The 23,642-nt window shown below is 39.7% G+C and overlaps 1 protein-coding gene across 1 annotated transcript; it reads left to right on the forward strand.

Annotated features, from left to right (window-relative positions):
- The first annotated feature begins 825 nt into the window (after positions 1-825).
- LOC120536783 (amine sulfotransferase-like) lies at positions 826-22,956 on the forward strand. The gene is made up of 6 exons (XM_039765269.1): positions 826-1,616; positions 3,301-3,503; positions 13,183-13,309; positions 17,209-17,303; positions 20,127-20,307; positions 22,513-22,956. The coding sequence occupies exons 1-6, from the start codon at positions 1,460-1,462 to the stop codon at positions 22,629-22,631; spliced, it is 882 nt and encodes a 293-aa protein (XP_039621203.1). The 5' UTR covers positions 826-1,459; the 3' UTR covers positions 22,632-22,956.
- Positions 22,957-23,642: the final 686 nt, after the last annotated feature.

Below are 23,642 nucleotides of genomic sequence, written 5' to 3' on the forward strand. Positions count from 1 at the left end.
ATCTTTATGCTGCCACCTCAGCACACCACCGCGTAGAAGAGGGCACTCGCCACAACCGTCTGGTAGAACATCTGCAGCATTTTATTACAGATGTTGAAGGATGCCATTAAGTATTCTCACATACTCTCACATTACCTGCTTTTCCTGTATTTCGTCTATTCAGGTTTTAGTTACTCTAAAGCAGGGGTTCTCAAACTCGGTCCTGGGGGACCCCTGTGTCTGCAGGTTTTTGTTCCAAACAGATTCCTAATCAGTGACAATCCCTGATAGCACTGATCTCATTTCATTAGCTGGACTTATTTATCTTTTATTTTACATTCAGAAAAGCACAGCAGCATCATTTTTACATTTATAAGAAACTTAGAAATATTTCTGTTTTTGCTATGGATTTAAATGCATAACTCTCATTTTATTATATTTTGCCCTTTCTCTGTGCAGTTTGCTCCCTTCATTGAATCTTAGTAATGACAATTAAAAACTATCAGAGCAGAAACCCAAGCAAACAACACTCAATCATGAAAGGCTGAAACTACTTTAGCGACAGCCCCACAAAGTAGTAAATAACGGATTAATTAAACAATTAGAACACCTAGAAAAGTAGAATGACAATCAAGATGAAAATATTTTGAAAAAGGAAAAAATACATGTTTAGAACATTTTAATACTTTTTTTTTAAATTTTTTTTATTTTTACCAAACTTAGTTTTCTAATTTGTATATTGTTCCCAAAACAGGGAATCTGGCAAACAACAATTCACTTAATTAGCCTAGGAGTCCAATTAAAAACAGGCTGGTTGGAACAAAAACCTGCAGCCACAGGGGTCCCCCAGGACCGAGTTTGAGAACCCCTGCTCTAAAGCTTTGATATTACATATTTCTTATTCAGTGGTTGTTTAAGAACAGCCAGGTAGGGCCCAACCAAAGCTTCAAACCCAGGATTCCCTCCGCTTCCCCCATATTAGGGTCAGCGCAGTGCAGTGCAACAGTTATTGCAGCCTCAGTTGTCAGGGTCTTGGACTTAAATGCCAGCCTTGCGACTCCCCGGTTTGCTGCAGATATTCAAATATCATTCCAAAAAAATTAATTCGTCAGACTGATGAAACTAATTTGGCTAATGGTGGGTTTGTGTGCGTGACCGGGACATCTTGTCACTGCTACCAGGTTTGGGAGTGCCTTCTCGGAAAAAAAAAAACGGAATGGTTAAATAAGGCACACAAAAAAACTCGAACAGCAGCCGATTAGTTTACCTCTGTAACAATAAGCACCTCGTGAAAAGTGTTCTTGTGTTTCTTGAACTTTGCTCCCGTAGTTAATCTAAAGAACAAAACCCTGCCAGCTCTCTCACAGTCACACCCCACCCTCCGGCTGCACTTTTTGACATAACGGCGGGCTGCCAAAGTCGGCTCTGTTTATTATCGTCCAAACCCCTCAAGGAGAAGAAGCCTGTGATCAGTGAAGAAATGTCCGGCGATCAGTCAGACTCCGGGGATGCTTACCTGAATGAATATAAAGGCTATTATTTCCTTAAGGGGAAAAGTTCTTCGGAATACATCAAGTCATTGGAAGACTTTGAAATTCGGGACAGCGATGTGTTTCTCGTGACGTATCCAAAATCAGGTAAGGCCGGGGTGTTTAAAAGAAATAAGAAGTAATGATAAGCTAGCGAGGAGTGACACATGAGGCAAAACACGGAGTGGTCTTAATGCTGATACGTGTGAACACTTCCTGAAATGGGACGATGCAATAAAGCGCATGCTCACAAGGCACCCCGCTATGTACTGAATGTTTTACAAAATAATGCAAGGGTGGATTTTTTCATACGAGTTTAGCTTATTTTAAAACGAGGCTTTTAAAATAGCATTTAAAACTGGTAGTTATTTTTAATTATTCTTTAATTAATATTTATTTCGATTTAGCGGTATGCTGCCAGGTTTAATTGTTACGATTGAAATTGACGTAGTTTCAGATCGATATAAACCTGGACGAGAAAGATAAAAGCAAATGCACTTTTTAAACCCCTTCAAAGTGTCGAAAACTTAAAAAAGCGATTTCAGTTCTGGTCAGCAGCGCTATCGGGCGGTGGTTAACGCTGCTGTTCTGCAGGTCCAGCATGTGGCGGCTGAATCCCCGGTTCTAAAGCTGTCTACTCAGGGTTTGCACGATCCGTCCGTCCGTCCAGGTCCTCGTTTGCCAAAAAAAAAAGGTCCTGCGTAGCTGGGCTTTTTCGGTTAGAGGGTCGTTGGTAGCGGGGGTTGACGACGGAGGAAACGGCCCGGCAAGGGGACGCTTTTTTAGAGGCGGCGATTTTGAAACTGGAGCACCCGGAGGAAAAACCACACAGACACAGGGAAAACATGCAAACTCCATGCAGGGAGGACTGGGACGAGAACCCCTGGACATGAACCCCGGTCTCCTTACTGCGAGGCGACAGCACTCCCATCGTGCTGCCCGAGAAATTCGTTCATTAATTTTCAAAGACGGCACTATATAACATATGAATGGATAGTAAATGCACTATATAGGTCGGTAATATGCACTTTTTTGTCGATCAGTGCTAATACAGACTAGGAATGAATGCTTTTTGTAAGCACTCCTTTCAATCTGTTATATAGTGTCCTTCCTAGCATCTGCATGTTATACAGCACCTCTCCTATCTATCTATCTATCTATCTATCTATCTATCTATCTATCTATCTATCTATCTATCTATCTACTTGCAGATAGGAAAGGTCATCTGACTGCCTGTGTAGGCACATATTAGCCACAAGAGGGCAGTAAGCTCTTTAGTGTAAATGATGCTATAGAAGTATTTACTTTGAGGACATCAGAGTACATGGCAGCTGACTAGTTATCTCCCCCTAGAGTCCAGACAGACAAAGAGTGAGGGAGACAGACAGACAGTAATGGTGGCTCATATACAGACTCTGGCACAAGTGTAATTCTGCTGCCTGGTGGCTGAGAAGCTGTCAAATTCACGTTGTCTCTTAAAAGAAACAGGAAGGGTAATGGGATACTTGGGCAGGTAAGACTGACCATCTAAGTACAGATAAAGATTCACTTTCAAGATTGCTAGAGAGTCCTCTGTCCAAAAGTAATTCTGGTGATGGCCTTGAATTTAAAATTGAGGTAGGGTTCATGCCAAAGCCCCAGTGATATCAACAGGATTTGTTAAATGATCATAAACACATAAGTACTTTAAATATACAAACTGTCAATATTCTGAAGTATAACGTCACCTCACCAACAGCTTTAGAATGTCTCACGCTGTAGTATAAATTCATGCGTTTCTTCAATTCTCCAGGTACAGTGTGGACCCAGCAAATTGTGACCCTGATCTTTGAGGATGACTGCACTGAGGACTACAAGATGAACATCGAGCAAATGCCTTGGATTGAGTTCCCAATGGATGGCTATGACTTTGTGAATCGTCCATCGCCTCGCCTCTATGCCAGTCACCTGCCGTACCATCTGGCGCCCAAAGCTTTGAAGGAAAAGAAAGCCAAAGTGAGTCACAGAAACGAAAAAAATTGTTTGATCACACTGATGGAGAGGAAGGTCGTTAGATTTAGTAAATTATGAATGTCATTTCCAGGAAGACAAGTTGGATGACACCTTGTAAATAATTTGACTTAAATTAAGATTTATTACATGGTACTTAATTCAAAGTTGTAATTCAAAGGAATCACGAGAAGTGAACAAGAATCATGAATCGGATGGGTGGCGCTTGCACATGCTCTTTGAACATCTAGATGCGTAACAGAAGACACTGCTGACATCACACGTGCGTTACATCGCTGAATCTATTCTCTCGTACTCGCAAATAAACTTGTGTGACTCATTGAAAAGAGCCATTCATTAAGAATAAATTGTTTGTGAGTGTGTGTTTTACCCAAGCGATATCACAGTCTAGCCTTATTGCATTTCCTCTTTATCTGCGATGAAGTGTTTCGATAGACAAATATTCAGCTGACAGCGCATTGACGGCTACAAAAGAGCCGTTCTCGAGTTTCTTTTTAATGTTGTTCTCATTTATGATCTCTCGTTTTACGTTCACTGTTGTGTGTTGGATTTTCTGATTCCTTAAGGATGCCACGTTAGGAGTTTACGATGGACACAACCCTTGTTGATGCTTTGGGCTCTTTGAGCGACAGTGTGAACCTGCAATTGTGTAGGATGAAGTTCTGTTTGCTTCAGTCTGTTGCATATCAACAAGTTAGGCATACTTGTTAATAGTGAAATCGGTGGGTATTATTTGTACCGCAGTGTCCTCGAAGAGTACAAGGATTTGGGTTTATTGTCTTATGGTCGTGATGTCCAATATAAATTTCACAATGGGGCAACTCAGTTATCCAGCTTTACCTAGAATATAACTGCACCTGAGCCCCAAACGTAAATTTTAGGGTGTACTCACACTAGGCCTGTTTGTTTCGTACCGTGCCCAAGCATAATTATCCCCCTTCTCTGCTCATCCCTCCGGCCTGTACTCACACTGCACGTAACGTTCTGGGCCCGGGCCCACTTTCATCATGACCGTGTGACTTCTTGTAAATCCAAAACAAGATCTGAACACGGTGTGACAGCATGCATCTGAAAATGATTTGACTTATTTTGTGGTTGTTTTGGAGCCATGAAGGGCAGGATAACATTCTATCCTCTTACAGATTTATGGAGTGTGCAGCACAGCGTTTTGCTGTTAATCGTGCTGCACGTCTGAGAACGTGACGAATGATGTTAAGGGAGGAATTTGCAGCTATTCTTGCCAACTACAATTTACGTACAAATGTAAGGTGAGAGTAAAAACCTGTTTCTGACTCAAAAAGATAGAGAATTGTACGATTTGACTTGTTGCATCATTGAAATGTCTGTTTTCCGTGCTCGGGCACGTTTAGCGATCACACTGTTCCTGAATGCTACCAAACCGTGCTTGGGTCTAACCTCTTCCAAATGGGCCGGGGCATTGTACAGTTAGCCCAGCACAGAGCGATCACACTAGTCAAACGAACTGGACTTTGAGGGGGTTACATGCGGACAAACGTGCCCAGGCACGGAACAAATTTCCAGTGTGAGTATACCCTTAATTCTAGAAAATGGAGTACAAGAAAACAAAAAGTAAATGCAAAAATAAAGAAAACTCAACTTGTCTCTGTTAGGCTGTGAAGCGAGTTAGGGGTCTGTGGCAGTGCAGAATTTTAGCATAAAAACGGAGCCCTCACATTTGGTCACTGCAATGCCCTGTGGAGCGTTTAATGGGAAAATTGTCAGATCGCATATTCACGTGCAAACACAGTCAGTTCAGCTGGTTTCCTCCACTGTTTGTTAGGCAAAGCAAAGCGTATAAAGGAAACCTGAGTAGGGCTGAGAAGAAGAGGATGAGATTAAGAGATGGAGAACAAGGGTACGATCACTGGTGTGAGGGATTTGGGAAGAAAGAAAGAAAGAAAGAAAGAAAGAAAGAATCAGAGAAGCTATGGCAGAAAAATCAAGAAAGAGTCTACGTGAGCAAAGACGAGAATCGGGAGTGTAAGCACGTGTCGTGGGCAGGAGGTGACCCTGCAGAGAGTGAAGGAAATGGCGTTCAAGGGGCGGGACACTCTTGCTGAGAGTTCAGTTGATTGGCTTTGGACACTTAGGGGTGTTGGTGAGATAATGAAGGCTGGATTTGGGGATCCCAGGCGGGTGACGGACTGAGGTGGCTGGAACGTAAGCCATTTTAAAGGATGATTGCATTTGGTGGTGTCTCGGTGGGTGAAAGAGAATGATGCACTGAGGCTTGCAGGAGAAGAGAACCGAAATATCCCGATTTTAATCCCAAGGTTTTATTCGTGATTTTTAACCCTGGTTTGTATTAATTATAAATTGACCAATTTGAAGACCAAAGAGCACTACTTTTGTATGAATGGATTATTTTTTTATTATCTTGTACTACACATTATTTATCTGGACATGGTTTAATTAACTGTACTAAGCACTTCTGAAGCACAGACCCTGCTGGTTTAAGTCCTCACTGCACTAGTCCATCCATTGTTTCATGACTATAGGTATCTCAGTTTAATGGAAATGCATATGGGCCTGGTGGCTTTAATTTTGAATTGGTGAGCTTCACACAAGAAATCTTTACTTTCACACTTAGTGCCATCATCTTCTAAGTTAACCTACATTCTTAAATCATCAACCACTATTTTATAGGGAGGGCACCTCTGGGCACACTTTAACACAGGATGTTCCAAGTTCCCCGGTGATAAGCCGAGTCCTCAAGCAGTTTAGAAGTGGTGATTAGTACAATATCCCAATTAAATACATAGTTATAGAGATAAAATTGACTGTTATTTTAGGGATCAAACAAGGGAGAATATGGTGCAATGCAATGGCGTTTGCTGTCCCCCTGTGAGTCGCCCACTGACATGAAGGTGTCCAACACCATTTTATTATCCCCAGGTGCGCTTTTGAATTGAAGCAGCCAGATCTGCTGGAAAAGGTAGAGGAGATCATCGAGTTAAAGAGGTTGCTGAGGCGTATAAAAAGACCGAGTGAAAGTAGGAGAAAGTTCACTGAGTAACTTACCTGAGGAGATGAACAAGCAGCTGGCAACACGTGATTGCAAACATGCACACTCATGGGGAGAGGTGAACGTCTGATATAGCGTCACAGAGGGGGGACCCCAAAAGACGTGATTGGCTGGGATAAAAGGGCTAGCAGTATAAAACCAAAGTCCAGACCACCTGGGGTCTTCTTTTGACTTGTCTTCAGGCTGGACAGAACATCTTTACTGCTGGTTTAGTGGAGCAGAAAGAAGCGTGTTTACGTTTGTATGTTAGTGAGGGCAGTTTACTGCCATCTTGTATATATGATTGGGTGGACCTAATCTGTGTTTGTGGGTGCTTTTTCATCATTGCATCATTTTTTTCACTTTTTTTTTTCGAATATTTTTCTGTTTGTCCTTTGGGAACTGTCTGTGGAAGAAGAAGGAGGAAGAAAAGGCTTTTAGTGTATTTTTGCTGGATTTTTATTAATTACTTTTTGCTCTGGAGTTAGTGTAATTATTATAAATAGCAGCTGCACTTATTTTTCTTGTTTTTGTGGCATTGAACTCTATTTATTTGCAAGTCGTTACTGATAGTCATTGGCCCATTTGAAATAAATCAGAATTCTGTTTTGGGAACAGTCATCTTTGTCTCAGTTATGGCTGCAGGTGCATGGAGTCTGAAACTGTGCAACAATGCCATTGCACAGGGCACCACATCCCCTTTTAATCTGTTTTCCCAAATCTGTTTTGGCCTTCTTCATAAAAACACAAACTAAGAGTAATCTGCCACCCAACCTGAAAGCCAGCCATCCATCCATCCATTTTCCAACCCGTTGAATCCGAACACAGGGTCACGGGGGTCTGCTGGAGCCAATCCCAGCCATCACAGGGCGCAAGGCAGGAACCAATCCCGGGCAGGGCGCCAACCCACCGCAGGACACACACACCCACACGCACACACTACGGACAATTTAGAATCGCCAATCCACCTAACCTGCATGTCTTTGGACTGTGGGAGGAAACCCACGCAGACACGGGGAGAACATGCAAAAGCCAGCTTTGGTTGTAAATAAAGGACTTTATCCCTGCTCTGCTCTTCCCCTTGTCCAGTCACGTACCCCCTTCATGTCTGTCCCACCCTGGTCAAAACCATTCCAGCTGGGCAGCTTGCCACAAGTGTGCCACATGATTTAACAAATGCTAGGCCTCATCCTACCTACTCGTTATTACAAGTGTTTATTTCTATTTTAAGTCAGAAGTAGGCCTGAGGTCATCCCCACCCACTCTTCCTCATTTGGCCCCTAGAAGCAAATTTTTTCGTATTTTAGATGCCTTTCTTTGTTTGTTTGTTTTTTTTTTTTGTTTTTTTGTTTCCTAATATGGACTGTAATTGGCTCATCACGAAAGGGGTCATCATAAAAAAGAGCAAAGTGATGCTCTGTAAACAACTGAAGTTTTCTTGACCCCAGTCCAAAATTGTGACTCATAAACATAACAAACCAAAAAAAGTCAATCAATCAACATATTTTGGATGTTTGTTTGTCAGATTTCTTATATACATATATATATATCAGGCATTTCTTTCCTTTGCATGTATAACACCCGTAAGAAGTATTCCTCTCCTTGGATGTTTTCACGTTTTATTATTATACAATATCATATTCATTTGACTTTTATGACTCTGATCAACAGTCAAAGTGAAAATAGACCACTGCACAGTGGTCTTAATGAATTACAAATACAAAAACACGATATAACTGATCACTTAAGTATTGACTGCCTTTAATTTGACCCACCTAAACTATCATTAATGCAGCCAATTGGTCTTAGAAGTCACAGAATTAGCTCAATGGAGACCACCTATCTGGGGTTTCCACTGATTGTAGTATAATGGTAGCTGGGTGTAGAAAACAGATCTCAGAAACTTGCCCTGAATTATTTACAAATATAAACCTTGCAAAATAATTGATCTCATCAAGTCCGTATTTAGTAGGTGTTCCTATGGCAGCCATGACAGCCTTGTGTGCTCAGGTCTGTCAACTCCACACTGCCATTTGTCCCTATTCTTCTTTGTAAAACTGCTTGAGGTGTTAGAGAAACCATGTGTGGAGAGCCAGTTTATCAAGTTCAGCCACAAATTCTCAATGGGGTTGAGATCTGAACTCTGACTCGGACACTCTTGGATATTAACATTGTTGTTTTTAAGCCATTCTTATGTAGCCTTGGTCTTACTCTTACGGTTATTGCCTTGTTGGAAACAAATTTTTTAAAGCAGGGGTGTCCAACTCCCAGCCTGGTGGGCCGCAGTGGCTGCGGGTTTCATTCTAACCCTTTTCCTAATCAGTGACCAGTTTTCACTGCTAGTTAACTCGTTTACCCTTCCCTGTTTTTAAGGAGTCAGTCCTCTGAATGAATTCTTTTCTTCATTAAATGACAGCCAAACAGAAAAGAGACACGAAACGAGCCAACAGATGACCAGCTATATTGGGGCTTCAGACTCCACCTAATTTCACTCCAACCAGTTTCTTAATGAGAAGGCAATTCTTGTTGTTAATTAAACCCGTTATTTAATTCCATGGCCTGTTGCTGCTCTCATTCTGTCACAGCAGACATTCCCAAAACTGTTGATTTTCTGTTTTTTCTAAGAACGCCGTCAAAATGTTTGGGTGACCTGATAGGTCAACCTTGCTGAGACCTTCAGCTTTCTTTATTTTCAGATATTGTGTTATGTGCACAGGTGAGCTGCTCATGTGGCGGCTCGTTTCGTGTCTCATTATTGTTTGGCTGGTCATTAAGGAAAAAGAAACAACAAAGGGGCCTGAGTCAAGTTAATTAAAACTAAAGCAAAAACTGGTCACTAATTAAGAAGATATTAAGAATGAAAACCTGCAGCCACTGCGGCCGTCCAGGCTTTGAGTTTGACACCCCTCCTCTAAAGGGTTTCTTGCAGACCACATCCAGTTTTCCTTCAAGACTTTACCTGTATTTTGCTGCATTCATTTTCCCCTCACAACCCTGACAAGGGCCTGGTGCAGAGAAGCATCCTACGCAGCGATGTTTCTCAGTGAGGATGGTGTGTTTTGTTTGCAGTGTTGAAACACAGTCTGATTGCAAAAGTTTAGTTTTGGTCTTACCAGACCACAGAACCTTCTTCCAGCTGACTTCAGAGTCTCCAATGTACTTTCTGGTAAAGTCTAGCGGTTTTATTTTTTTTTTAACGGTGGCCTTCTCTTTGTCACTCTCACATAAAGCTGAATCAGGTGAAACTCTTGGCACGGTTGTTTTCTGCACAGTCGCTCACTGTAGCGTGTAACTCCTTCAGAGTTGTCATAAGGTGGACTCACACACTCCTCTTGTTTAGTTTTTTTGCGAATGGCCTACTCTAGGAGATTTACAGCACTGCCATACTCGTTCCATCTCTTCATGATTGATTTAGCTGGATATTCAGTGACTTGGATACATTCCTGTCTCCATTCTATGTCCTTTTCACAGAGTTGCACAGAGTGTTCGTTCTGTCTTCATTGTATAAGTTAGTCCACCATACTGACTGGCCATTACCTGGACCTTCCACATTCAGGTGCATTAACATCAACTGAAACCCCAGACAGGTGATCTCCATCGAACTAATTCTTGGACTTCTAAAACCAATCGATTGCACCAGGGATGATTTAGGGTGTCATATTAAAGGGATTATGTGATTAGCTATTTTGTGTTTCATATTGTTTCTCTATATAAAAAAAAATCTTGGAAGGAGATGAGACATGATTTTCTCAGAAAGACACTTATATGTCCTGCGAGACGAGTCCACGCCCTGGACTGGAAATAAAGGACAAAGAGTAGATGACAAAGTAGAACGTCGTAAAGAATTCAGAAATGTTGGAGCAGTACGCATGCAGAGCAGGTTAGAGATAATGGAAGTACGAAAATTTTGAAAGGATAGGAAAGATCGCGTTAGCGCAAACAAATGGAAATGAATACTCGGTGAAATAACGGAACAGCAAAAAGAGAGAGAATATATTGTTCGGATTTAAACTTTAAGTTGGAGACTTGTTGATCGTCTAATTCATGTTGCCAGCGAGAATTAAAAGATTCCAAAAAACATTGTTGTGGTATGCTCTGTCCCGTGAGACAGAGACTTTTAACATGAGATTCAATCAAGTCACGCCCTACTTGCAACTATTTTCGAACAAGACCACGGTCCTCTAACCTCAGTCGTGTGAATGATTTTGTCAGACACTTCCTGCGCTCTCTGCTCTTATGAATTTTAACCGGACAATAATTTTACATGTTCTAGATGACACATCAAAGACTAAGCGAAGAAGAAAGAGTATGGACAAACATTCGAAAAAGTAATTTTATTTATTAGAGAGAAAAAAACGATATTCACTCACAGGCAGTTATACATTGCGTTGTCACGATGTAAGTCCAAACACGGAATCAAATTTCAATGTGATCTTGAAGAAAAGTTAATTCCAAATATTGTTTTTACTAAAGTTTTAAAGTAAAAGTGAAAATAATGCATATTTAAAAATTCCCATGACGATAACGATCTCTTCAAATTGTATATCCGGTTTACCAAACCTGAGGGTGGGCGAGTGAAGCGAACAGGGGGCAGAGCCCCCTAGTAATTAATTGTAGAAATCTGTTTTCATTTTGACAATAAAGAGTCTTTTTCTGTTGATTAATGTAAAAAAAAAAAGCCTAATTAAATCTATTGTGATGTTATATGACGATAAAGTGAGAAAACTTCCAAGAGGTGGATACTTTTCATGGGCACTGTACTCTCATAAAATAATAATTAGTTAAACATTATGTTGATTAATGAATCATGTTTTTTTGGAATGTAACTATAGTTTGTAGCCAATGTAAATTAAACTTTATTAGTCTAGTGCAGGGTTTGTTAAAACTTTTTTTGTTGTGACCCAATCTTGCCCTTTTTAGTGTCTTTGAGACTCGTTCCTTGTGCAATTACTAGCTTGATCAATTGACCACGGCGGATTTGGTCCCCCTTGGAGAACAATAGATAATTGTTAGAGTGGGGTTATCAAAGACAACATTTGGTGCAAATCTGATTGCCTGATCAACCCTTGGTGACCCACCTCAACCTTCTTAACAAACCCTCCACGACCCATCACTGTTAAATACAACAGTAACTCTCGACACAACAGCAGCAGCCCACGACCCACCAATAGTTAAACACTCTAGTGAGTTTAATTTAGCTTCCACTGAATTGTTATTACTTTTTGTACTTGATATACAAGAACTGAGAGTTTCATTACCCCTCTTCCCAAGCTTACTGCAAAATTCAATCACACATCTCTTCTGTAATCTTACAGGAATGTCTTCTTCATCCAGCATGACTATACGTACGACGTTCTTCCACTCACTGTGACAAAACGCTGAATAATACGGCGGTCCAGCTGCAGGTTCACACACATTGATGTATGCCGTTCACAAATACCTGCATAGGATTCCCATGTCTGCCTCCCTGAAAGAGAAATTGGGACACTCTCATTACTTTTCAATCATCCCTCGCATTTTCATCAGCTGTTCCACCGCCAAAGCTGTAGTCTGAATGATAGTTCATCTACATTTTACATTTATTTAATTAGCAGGCACTTTTATCCTTCGAGGCTTTCCGTACAAGTCAACACAATTGAGTAAATGTCAGTCTTGTGGACTGTTTACAGGTCATGGTTACAAGACTGATTGTCACAAGTGAACAACCTAATAGATGTTAGTTATGGTTCTATAAGGACCCAGGATTTAGACAGCTCAGTCCATGACATTTATTTGTCAAGGTAATCAATCACTTGTCCCAATATCACATCCACATGTTTAAAGTTCTCAGTGTTTCTGCATCGAGTACATGACTCGGTAGCCTGCTCCCGATTCTCATGACCCTTTTCGTGAAGAAATGTTTATTTGTTTCCATCTTAAAAGCACTTCCAATTAATTTTAATTGGTCTCCTTCAACACGAGATTTAGTGATTATTTTGTGTTGTCAAAGGAGAGACAAGTGAGCCACAAAAAGAGTTGGAGCAGCTACCAGTATATTGTTTCCTTGCTGCAAAAAAGTTAAGTGTTGAGTACAATTGAGTACAGATTTGAATCCAGAACAGAACTATCTTGATGAGGCAAAGATGGCGGTTTCAAAGGAGAGGACAGGACGTGATGTCATCATGGCCAGAACCGGAAGTTAAGTCATCAGGGCCAGAACCGGAAGTGATATCATCAGGCCCAAAAACGGATGTGACGTCATCGGGGCCGGAAGTGATGTCAACAGGGCTGGAACCAGAAGTGACGTCCTCAGAACCAGGTGGAATTTCCCATAATCGGTCTGCAGTGGAAAGAGAGAAAGGGTCGATACACTCTCCCACCCTCTGGTCTGGCATGGAATTACCCTCATTCACACACTTTAACTGCCTCCCATGCACACGTGTATGACAGTGTCCACAACATTTTTAGGTGGATTCCATTACGATAGGCTAGCCATGTAAATAATTTGTTTTCTGCTGAAATTAAAATTGGGAAAGATTCTTATTGGGTCCATGGTCCCATAAGCAGAATTTTTTTGGACATATTTCCCTTTAGTTTTCTAGTCTCATCAGCATATTAAAGAGCAGATGTACCGATAAGTAACTCTGTATTTATTTGCAGGTAATTTATTTGTTCCGAAATCCTAAAGATACCATGGTATCCTATTTCCACTTTTCCAAGATGATGAATGACCTGGAAACAATCCCATCGATTACTGAGCTAATTGAGAGATACTTGAATGGAAAGGGTGAGTGATGGAAGGCTTTTGTTTGCTTTTCTTTCTTGTTTATTGGTTTTGACATGCATGGAACAAATAATGCAGATTAATAAATAGTGTGTGAAACATAATAATAATATAGTAGGATCAAGTATAGTGGCCATGACTCTCATGTTCCTAAAAGGAAGTACTGGGGCTGATGTGTTCTGCTGATGTTTGTTTTTTTTTTTTGTTTGTTTGTTTTCTGGGTTTGAGGAGAATGAAGGACATTACGTCTGCTTATAAAGTGCAGGGTTCTGTTAGTCTTCCAGAGTTAGAAATGTAATACATACGTCTGAAGACAACTATGACTGAACATGACTTCAAAATTTGAGGGAACAAATAGTTGGTTCATGAGGCGTCCAAAGTATCAGGTGGAGCTCAGAATAGAGTGGTGATTAAAACAGCAAAGCCCAGAGGTAGTGTTGATAACCTGGTCCAACAGACAGCAAACCCGTAGTTAACCACCTTCATCAAAGGATAAGCGTCTGTGTGTCGGTCGATGTGTCCATCCAGTTGCTTTGTCGCTGTTATTTCAAAAGATGGCACATCACAAACATTAACCCTGCTTTTACGATTTCCATACCAAAGGGCCCATAACAGAAGCGTATGCATTGCATGGTGCACTGCAATGTTAGCACTGATGACTACGTAGATGTCAACCCATCTCAGGTGGGTTGCACAGCTAGTGATAAATAAATTGTCTATGGTTAAAATGTCTCCACAAATAACTCCTGTTAACAGTAAATCCTCAATGTTCGTGTGTTTAACTTTCGCAACTTGGTTGGTAACCCCTTTTTTTCTTTTGCATATTTCTCATGTTCATGGGGTTCACAGCTATTTACACTAAGAAAAAAATGAGAGCCGCAATGCACTAAGTTTGAGGAGCAACTAGCAGCCCACTTGATGTTTCACTGGTCTTGTTCACCCTACTCTCATACATGCATTTGTTGCATATTTTCATTGTTTTATTAAAATGTCAAGTTTGTGTTGCAATTATACACCCAAAGCATAGTGCAAGTCCATTGGGCATTAAGCCGTCAGTGAGAAAACAAAGGTGTTAGGTAAACTTCATGCCAGAATGTCATCTGCGAGTTTGACGTAAAGAATCGACTAGCAAGCTAGAGACTTCAGGGGGCTGACAGCTCCATTATTGATCGCAACCTAAGGGTCAAACATGAACTCGCCTCAGCTATGTTCACATACAGCAAGATCTTTAAGGATCTCAACTGGCACGTGTAGCAGACGTCGCTGATGGATTATGCAAAGCCGGTTCGTTCTTCATGATCTCCAACGATAGTCATGAAGGAGAGTGTATTGGAGATGATGTGGAGACCTTGCCAGTCTTGGTCTCTTTTTTTTAGTTTTTTTTAAATCTTAGCATAAAAAGTCACTATTTAGAAAGAAGGTTTCCTGAATGTTACCGATTGAATTTTGTGTAATGCATTTTATTCCATGGTATCTGTGTTATGAGAGGTGCATATTATCAAAAATAATGTTATGTTATAAAGAATTGTATTCAGAAAAGTGCATTTTGAACTAGTTTTTGGTTTTTGGAACCTAACCCCCTATTTCCCATAGGTTCAATGTATTAATGTTCATGTTTTCAACTTTCACGTCATTTCTTCAGAACCACGAAAGTAGAGGACTGACTGTAAATGCTCATTATTTTCAGTTATCTACAATACAATTCAGTCAGTCAGTCAGTCATTATCAAATCCGCTATATATCCTAACACAGGGTCACGGGGGTCTGCTGGAGCCAATCCCAGCCAACACAGGGTGCAAGGCAGGAACAAACCCCGGGCAGGGTGCCAGCCCACCGCAAACAATACAATTTAAGATATCTCAAATAAATTTCCCCGTATCTCAAAATAGCTTGCTATCCATTTTCTGATAACAGAAATTCATTTCAATGTATCTCAAAATAACTTCCTGCTGATTTTGCGATATCTCACATGCATTTCAAGATATCTCAGAATAGACAGGAAGTCCCATTGAAAGAATAGGACATTCTACAGGAAGTGATTTCAAGATCTCTCAGTTTCTGGTATCTTAAAATGCATGCAAAGTCCAATTGAGATATTTCAAAATATATTTGAAATGTTTTGAAATGATGAGAAATCTGAAAGTGTATTTGGGATATCTTGATATGCATGGAAAATATCTCAAAATGTATTACAGATATCTTAAAATATAAGCAAACATATTTTGAGAAATCTGGAAACAAGAATCAGATATCACAAAAGGTAGGCTGCATTTTAAGATATCAGAAATTTATTCTGAGTTGCCACTAAATGTTAATTATTGTATATAATTTTCTGGCATGATTAGCTGGGATAACTATAGACTGTTTATTATGTTTGGAATGGGACAACATTGTGTTTATTTCTATTAATTATTCTTTTCAAAATACAACATTTCCACCATTTTGTGTTGTTTTTTGTGGAAGATTCCAGATTTTTTACAGTTGCTATGCATTGTTGCCAACCCTGAGATTTACATCAAAGTGGCATCTGGCAACACTGCCAGTATAAAACATGGTGGTGAACTTGTCTCAGTGCTCAAGTTTTGGGTGTAAGGAGAAAGACAAATAAGTGAGAAAGTCCAAAAACTTAAAATCAGTCAGGTTTAATTTTCGAGAAAATCACGGTAGGAGGATGAGATGGTGTTTAGTCGCATCATATCCATAAAGGAGGACGGCCCGTTTCGAAAAGTATGGTAGCTGTTGGTAGAAGAAAGAAAAATTGCCACCAAGTAAACTTCTTCTTTCGGCCAAAGACACTGAAGGTGATGTGTGTGAGGGCAGAGGATGCTGCAGAGATGGGTGAAGGTGTTTAATGGAATCCCACTATGCCATTGGGCAGCCAGTGATTAAAGTTACCCCCAGGTCTTATTTCATGTGTTTTTGATTGACACAACAGTAAGATTTCTGAGCTGACTTGACGAGATTATGTTTGGACATCTAAGGCTTGTTCATCGTTAGATAAGAACCATAAAAGAAATTGTGATGTAAAGGAATCGTACTATAGAGAGTCAAATAAATTGAAAATAATAAATAACGTGATACTTGAAGATGTGCATACTGCTTTGAATATTTTTACACTAGGGGTCAGAGAAGAAATGAGTTTTGCTTCCATATGTTAGAAACCACAAGTGAGAGTTAGAGGAAAAGTCTTTGGAGATGTATGATCAAGATCGTTTTTACACGAAAAAGACGCATAAATTAATTAATTGGAAAAATGACTAGAATATGGAAATTACAAGGGATGTTCAAAAAGTTTCTGCACTTTTATATTTTCATTGGAGACGGTGATGGCAGGAGAAATAGTAATTGGGCATTAAAAAGTTTGTACGACACTGAGAAAATTGCAGCGCAAATGATGGTGACTATATAGAAAAGTGATGTGATTTGTTTTAGAAATTCTTAATAAACAGAGTTTAAAAAATGCGTAAACTTTTTGAACATCCCTCATAGATGAAGAAGAAATGATTCAAAGAGATAAGATCAATTTATATAAAATGACTGAACAAAGTAACTTATTGTTTCCTAATACCTGGAAAAAGATCTTAAATATCTTAAACTTTTGTTTAACTTTTGAAAAATGTTCATTTTTCACTAAGCGAGGTAGAAACACTTTTATATGTTTTTTTTTAATATCTGAAAATTTTAATAGTTAAATGAATAAGCTAATCAAATATTAACTTTATAAAAACATAAATGGATTTATTTTATTAATGTCACTTTTATGTGCATGTCAAACAATGAAAAAAGTGGAAGAACTGAAGGCATCTCAAAAAACAATAAGACTGACTATCCTACCCTCTACACCAAAGTGTTGCCCCCCCTTCACTGCAATATTACTAATCCTTTGTTTCTTGCTCTGTTAGTTTTTGGAGGCTCCTGGTTTGATCATATCAAAGGTTGGTATGATCACAAGGACCAAGTGAACATCCTCTTTTTATCATATGAAGAAATCAGCAAGGTAATTCATCTGATGTTCATTTCTTTAAAAAAGACGAATGCTTTGATTGAAAGGGAACAATCTATATGCCCCCAAAGCACTTTAATTTCATTGCAAACTCAGCTTAATACATTAATACATTACCTAAAAAATTACCTTAATACATTACTTAAAAACAGAATGTAAAGGTAAACCCGTATACTGTACAGTACTGTACTGCTATTTCTCCCGCTGTGCTAGAATGTAAAATACCAATGTCACCGCTATACGTACTGTAATTCATACAAGCTCATTTTCTTTGGTATGAGCTGTCGTTTTCTTTGTTATAAGTAGAGTAAATACATAATAATTTCATTTAATTAAAATACAGTAAAATGTACGGGTACTCACCAATGATGAATGATACTGATGATGAAGTAGCTGTGCAGTACGATGCAAAGGATTTAAAACTCCTCAAGTGGCGCCTCTTGTTCAGTCGCTTCAGGAGTAGTCGTATCTTTGGAAGGGTCTTCTTCTGGTGGGGTTTCGTGCTGACTTTTCTTTGTAGGTTTCAGGAACATTGTGATGGGAAGTTGCTACATTGTCTCCTGTAGCGAACTGCTTGTACAATTTCCGTGCTCTCCCACGGATTATGTTACCGTCCAAGGGGATGTTCTTCTTCCTGCAGTAGGTGATCCACAATGCCAAGGCAGATTCCAACCTGACGATATTTTTATTCCTTACGGTCGTTACCTTTTTGGCGCTCTCACAGAAATGTACAGATACGGTACTCCAGATCGCTTCTTCGTTTTTCTTTATGTAGCATGCGGTGCATTCATTAATGCCATAGTAGCACGCTACGGCAGCATAACTTTTTAGTTCCCGGAACAAATCCAGTGGATTTGCAGTGTATTAAACTTCTTCTGGCGGTTAGTCTCAGTGCCAGAAGCTTTAGAAGGTGCAGGGCAATTATGCTTGTGTATTTAAGAATAATAAAACAGTAACAAAACGGAAAACACGAGGACACACAGCTGGAGACGCGTCACAGGGCAGCAGTCAATCAGCAGCAAGGAAAAATGAATAACGCCTTCGGATTGGTTACTTTCACCATCCCAAACTGCATTTCCCGCAGCTTTTGCTTCCTGTTCTTTCTACAGCATAGTATTGCCACAAAAAAAGACCTTAAAAAATTGTGGAGGATATTTGCGTTTTACGCTAACATTAATAGTTAGGTTCTAAGGAAAAATCCACGAATGATTGAGCCCGCGAACCCTGAACTGCAACTTCACAGGGGTCTACTGTACCCGAAAGTTAGCAAAAACAACAATAAAGCATAATGTTCACATAACTTAGAACACAGGTGTCGAACTCCAGGCCTGGAGGGCCACAGTGGCTACAGGTTTTCATCCTAACCATCTTCTTCATTAGTGACCAGTTTTTGCTGATAATTTAACTTCTTTTACTTTAGTTTTAATTAACTTGTCTCAGGCCCCTTAGTTGTCTCTTTTTTAATTAGCAGCCAAACACGAGCTGCCACATGACCAGCTCACCTGAGCCCATCACACAATATGTGAAAATAAAGAAAAGTGAAGGTCTCGGTAAGGTTGATCTCTCAGGTCACCAAAACATTTTGACGAACAGAAAATCAACAGTTTTGGAAATGTCTGCTGTGGCAGAATGAGAGCAGCAACAGACCACAAAATTAAATAACAGCCTTAATTAATTAACAGCAAGAATCAGCTTCTCATTAATAGATTGGTTGGAGTTTGAAATCCCAGTTTAGCTGCTCATCTGTTGGCTCGTTTCACGTCTCATTTCTGTTTGGCTGCCATTTCATGAACTGAATCCTTAAAAACAGGGCAATTAAAATGAAGGCAAAAGGAGTTAATTAGCAGTGAAAACTGGTCAATGATTAGGAAAAGGGTGAGAATGAAAACCTGCAGCCACTGCGGCCCTCCAGGCCTGGAGTTTGACACCCCTGACTTAGAGCCAATATGTAACACCATCACCAAGCAGGTGATTTACAAGTGTTGTGTATGATGTCATAGCAGAAAGTATATTTAAGATATTCCTTGTAATTTGGATTAGCAGTAATTCATATTCTATTTCCTTGTGAAATTACTTTAGCCAGACTCAGGACTTTTCACCTCACTTTGGAACCGTAGCATTGTGTTGGTTTTGTCGATTGGTTTCAAAAAATGTTGCAAGAGAGTATTACTGCTTGAAATGATTCATTTCTATTTTACTATTAACACATCTCATCAAAGCCTCATTTTGATCAGCAATTCCTGCAGTGCCCTAACGGTAAACTCCCTTAGCTTCTCCTAAATTAGTTACATTTAAATGCTATTTGGTTATTAGAGAAACCAATTGCATTAGCACAGTTAATGTATGTTATTTTGTTCAATAAAGCCAGAAGACGATTGTTCCTTGGGTTGCAAGGTGCTAACATTCCCAAAGTTAAAACTGCTAAAGCGAAACAACTCTCTCAAGAAACATCTCCGTCTATTGTGGCCACATTCCAGTGTCACAGTGAAAAGACGACTCTGATACTGTGGGCCTTAGATGCTCTGTTTCAGAAATTCAAAACAAGTAGCAAAAAAAGGCAGAAAAAGAAAAGATTCAAATGGCCAAAAGTTTGGAGTCACCCAGAGATCTCTGTTTAATATCTACTGGCTGTCTGAATGCACAGATAATAAAAGTGAAAAAAAGGGATTATTTTTATATAGGAAATGCATACGTGTCATGGGCGGGTGTGTCTTTTGGTAATTTTAAACTGTGCTTCATGCATTAAAATCACAGATTGGCTCTAACACTTTACAGCCTGATAACATTTTGTTTTTTGGCATGCCTTCCCACCTTTAGGATCTCCGCAGTGCAGTTCTGAAAATAAGTAAATTCGTTGGCAAGCAGCTGGAAGATGCAACCATTGACAAAATTGTAGAAAGGTCCACTTTTAAAAACATGAGGAATGATCCAAAAGCAAATTATGAGTTCATGCCTGATTCTGTTGCCGACAAGAAAAAGGGATGTTTTCTGCGGAAAGGTAACTGATGCTCAGCTTCATTGAATTTTAATGTGGTTTACAGTTCTCTTAAAGTGTATTAATTTAATATATTGTAGTTGTGATTTATACTTCTCTCTATCACTCATTTTGTTTTCTACCAGGAACGTTCAAAAAGTTTCCGCACTTCTTTTTAACTCTATTTATTAAGAATTTCAAACGTAGTCACATTCGTTTGCGATGCAATTTTCCCAGCGTGGAACCAACTTTTTAATGCCATCAGCAAAATATATTTTTGCCTTCACCGTATCCAACGAATATATAAAGGTGTGGAAACTTTTTGAACGTACCACCTATGTACGTGGGATATCCAGAAAAAAAGGTTACAAGTGCCCTGGAGGATGCAGGGAATTTTTTTCGAAGGTTGGCATACCTGCGTGTAGGGGGGTCCTAACAGTCAAAATAAGCCCGGGACCGCGTCAGTCAGTTGTGAAATGTTATCACAGCAAGCAACCTCTGCTGCGGCCGTTTGCTCCACATACCGCCGATGCGAGATTCGTTCGGTCATAAAGTTCCTCACTTTGCGTCGCAAATCCGTGGCCAAGATCCATCGTCAGCTTGTGGAAACTTATGGAAAGAATTCTTGGGTGGGAAACGTTTTTCCAACGATGAGGAGGTGAAGGAGACCGTGGAGAATTGGCTTTCGGAGGTGGAGCGGAGCGTATTCGACGAGGGTATAAAAAAGCTGGTGCCCAGGCTGAAGAAGTGCATCGAAGTTGACAGCGATTATGTTGAGAAATAAACACATATTTTTGGAACATACCCTGTAAATTTGGTTGAAATATATTTATTTTTCGATTTTTAACAGCTGTTGTAACCTTTTTTTCTGGATATCCCTCGTATATTATCGTCAACTGAGGAAAATCACAGTCCACGAAACTAAATGTTAGGGCACCAACTGGTTCTACCCTTTTAATATACAACAACAACATTTATTTATATAGCTCATTTTCATACAAATAACGTAGCTCAAACTGCTTTACATGATGAACAGTGTTCCCAAAATTAATAGACACTTGGTGGTACAAGAGGTTTCAAGAAAGTAAAGAGCAGCAAAGCCAAACAAACTCAGGGTGGTTTAACTCTCTGTCGAGCGATCAGAATCTGGACGGGAGCTTCGTTCATCAGTCAGCTCTCTCCAGAATGAGATGCGTCATGCAAGGGGCATCTCAGATTTATAGGGGCGGTAATGGAAGGGGTGGAGTCAGTTTCTCTCTGTGTGCGATTTCTTAGGGCTGTGAGAAAAAAAGTGACAGCACACCCTTGTGTCTTGGAGTGGTAGTGCAGAAGGTGGCCCTCAGATGTGCATGCATGACAATATAAAAAACATACACATTCATTGCGGACCATATAGGGCACTTGTAAGCCATTTACAAACCTAAATAAGGCCAAAGTACAAATAAACAAAAGTTTACTTATGGAGGCATTAAGTTAAAAGTATAAAGAATAAGATAGCAATAAACCCAAGTGTCCTTCTGTTCTTGTCCATATACAAGGTGGGGTCTGCCTTTCTGTTACTAGTAATGATTGAAACAGGCAAGTTTCAATTCGCATGCAGTTTCCCAAAACTGCCACTAAATCTTTAATCAAGATTACAAATGTACAAAATCCACTAGAGTTTGTTTGGAAGTTTTCAGAGTTTTTTGATGCGTAATAAGAACAACTTCTCCCTAAAGCCTCATTCAATCTTCCATGTTAACATCCTTCCTGCAGCCGTGTAAGGCTTTAAATCATATCACAGCAATAAAATCACATCTATTTATGCACTTCACTCACATCACTATCATGAACAATAGAGGGGCTTCTCTGCTAGAAAACAAACTACACGACGAGTCGCCACAACAGACCCCGCCCTTTCTGTTACCTAGCAACGTTTGTCCAATTTGAGGAAAACGTACTCTTCTGTTGAATGATTTTTTCCACTCCAGTGAAGCGATCTTTATTTAATTACTAAATTTCTGACAGACACAGTCATAATGTATACCTAAAAACGCTTCCAGAGAGGAACCATAGGCTTTCCTTCTTGCTATAAGCAAAACACTATCTGTTCATTTTTTTATTTTATTTTTTGAAAATTGCGAATTGTATGGCCTGTCACTGTTACATGATACTTCACTGTTTAATATCTGACAAAAGTATTGTCACAAAAATACATTTTGAATAACATTCACTTCTTTCTTTCTTTAGGCACAGTTGGAGACTGGAAAAATACCCTGACCGTGGCACAAAATGAATACTTTGATAAAGTGTTCCGAGAAAAAATGAAGGGAGTACCTTTGAAGATGATTTGGGATCTTGATGAATGAGGAATACTACTGCAGGGATCAAATTCCGTTCTTTTACAGCACTTACATTTTGATGGTAGCACTTGCAATTTGAGGAGGTCCGTTTCAGTGTCGGTTGATTTAGAGTCTCTTGAGTGCTTTATTCTTTTGTTAGTACGGTATGAATACACACTTTTTGATTAAAAAAAGAGCAGGTCTGGGGCCAGAGATGCTCCGGTGCAACTAAGAATGCCAAGAAGAGTTATTGGTACCCCTGGTAAAGATAAGCTAAAATTCTATGAATACAATGCCTCCATTGTTCATTAGCCTGTTGTTATACTCCAATTATTAAAGAAATCTAAACTTTCACTGAGGTATAACTACTTAAAAATTCATAACAAATACGCACATATCACTTTTACCCCAGGATACCCCAGGAAAATTTTAATAAGAAATATTTTGATTCGTTTTCAACCCTTAGGAACTCTTAAGTGGTGATTCGTGATTTTCTGTTCCACTCCGGTATAAATACACTTTAACCCACAAGCCAAACCCCTTTTGTCATCCATCATCAGATCCACAAACTGAATGGTACAAATCTTTATAAATGGTACAGATCTTTATAAATCAGACAAAGGCTACGACAAAAAGCTTCAGGCAAGATAATCTCCATTTCCGTGATTACAGCAACGTCTCAGAGATTTTAAACACCTAGAACTGTGAGGAACCTTCCTGGAAGGGGATGCCAAGCTGCGTTGCCTCAATGCACAGTCCAAGAAGCAAACCTTTCACCAAGGAGTCACATTTGGGAAATTGTAATGGTTGAAAAAAGACTCCAAAAGTGCAATTACACACCACCATCAATCAACTTTATCATAGGAATGCCTTGACTGACCTCAGAGAACAGCCAGAGAAGCTTGAAGTTTGTTAAACGTTACTGGCACCGAGTTCTGTGATCAGCTGAAACGTGTCATACGGTTTTTCTTTCCCATAATTCTCATTTGTTCATGGTGATTTTGACAATGTAGTTTGAAATTTCAGTCCAAAAACAAG

The sequence above is a fragment of the Polypterus senegalus genome, chromosome 10 (genome assembly GCF_016835505.1).
Source record: "Polypterus senegalus isolate Bchr_013 chromosome 10, ASM1683550v1, whole genome shotgun sequence".
In the NCBI taxonomy this organism is placed as follows: domain Eukaryota; kingdom Metazoa; phylum Chordata; class Cladistia; order Polypteriformes; family Polypteridae; genus Polypterus; species Polypterus senegalus.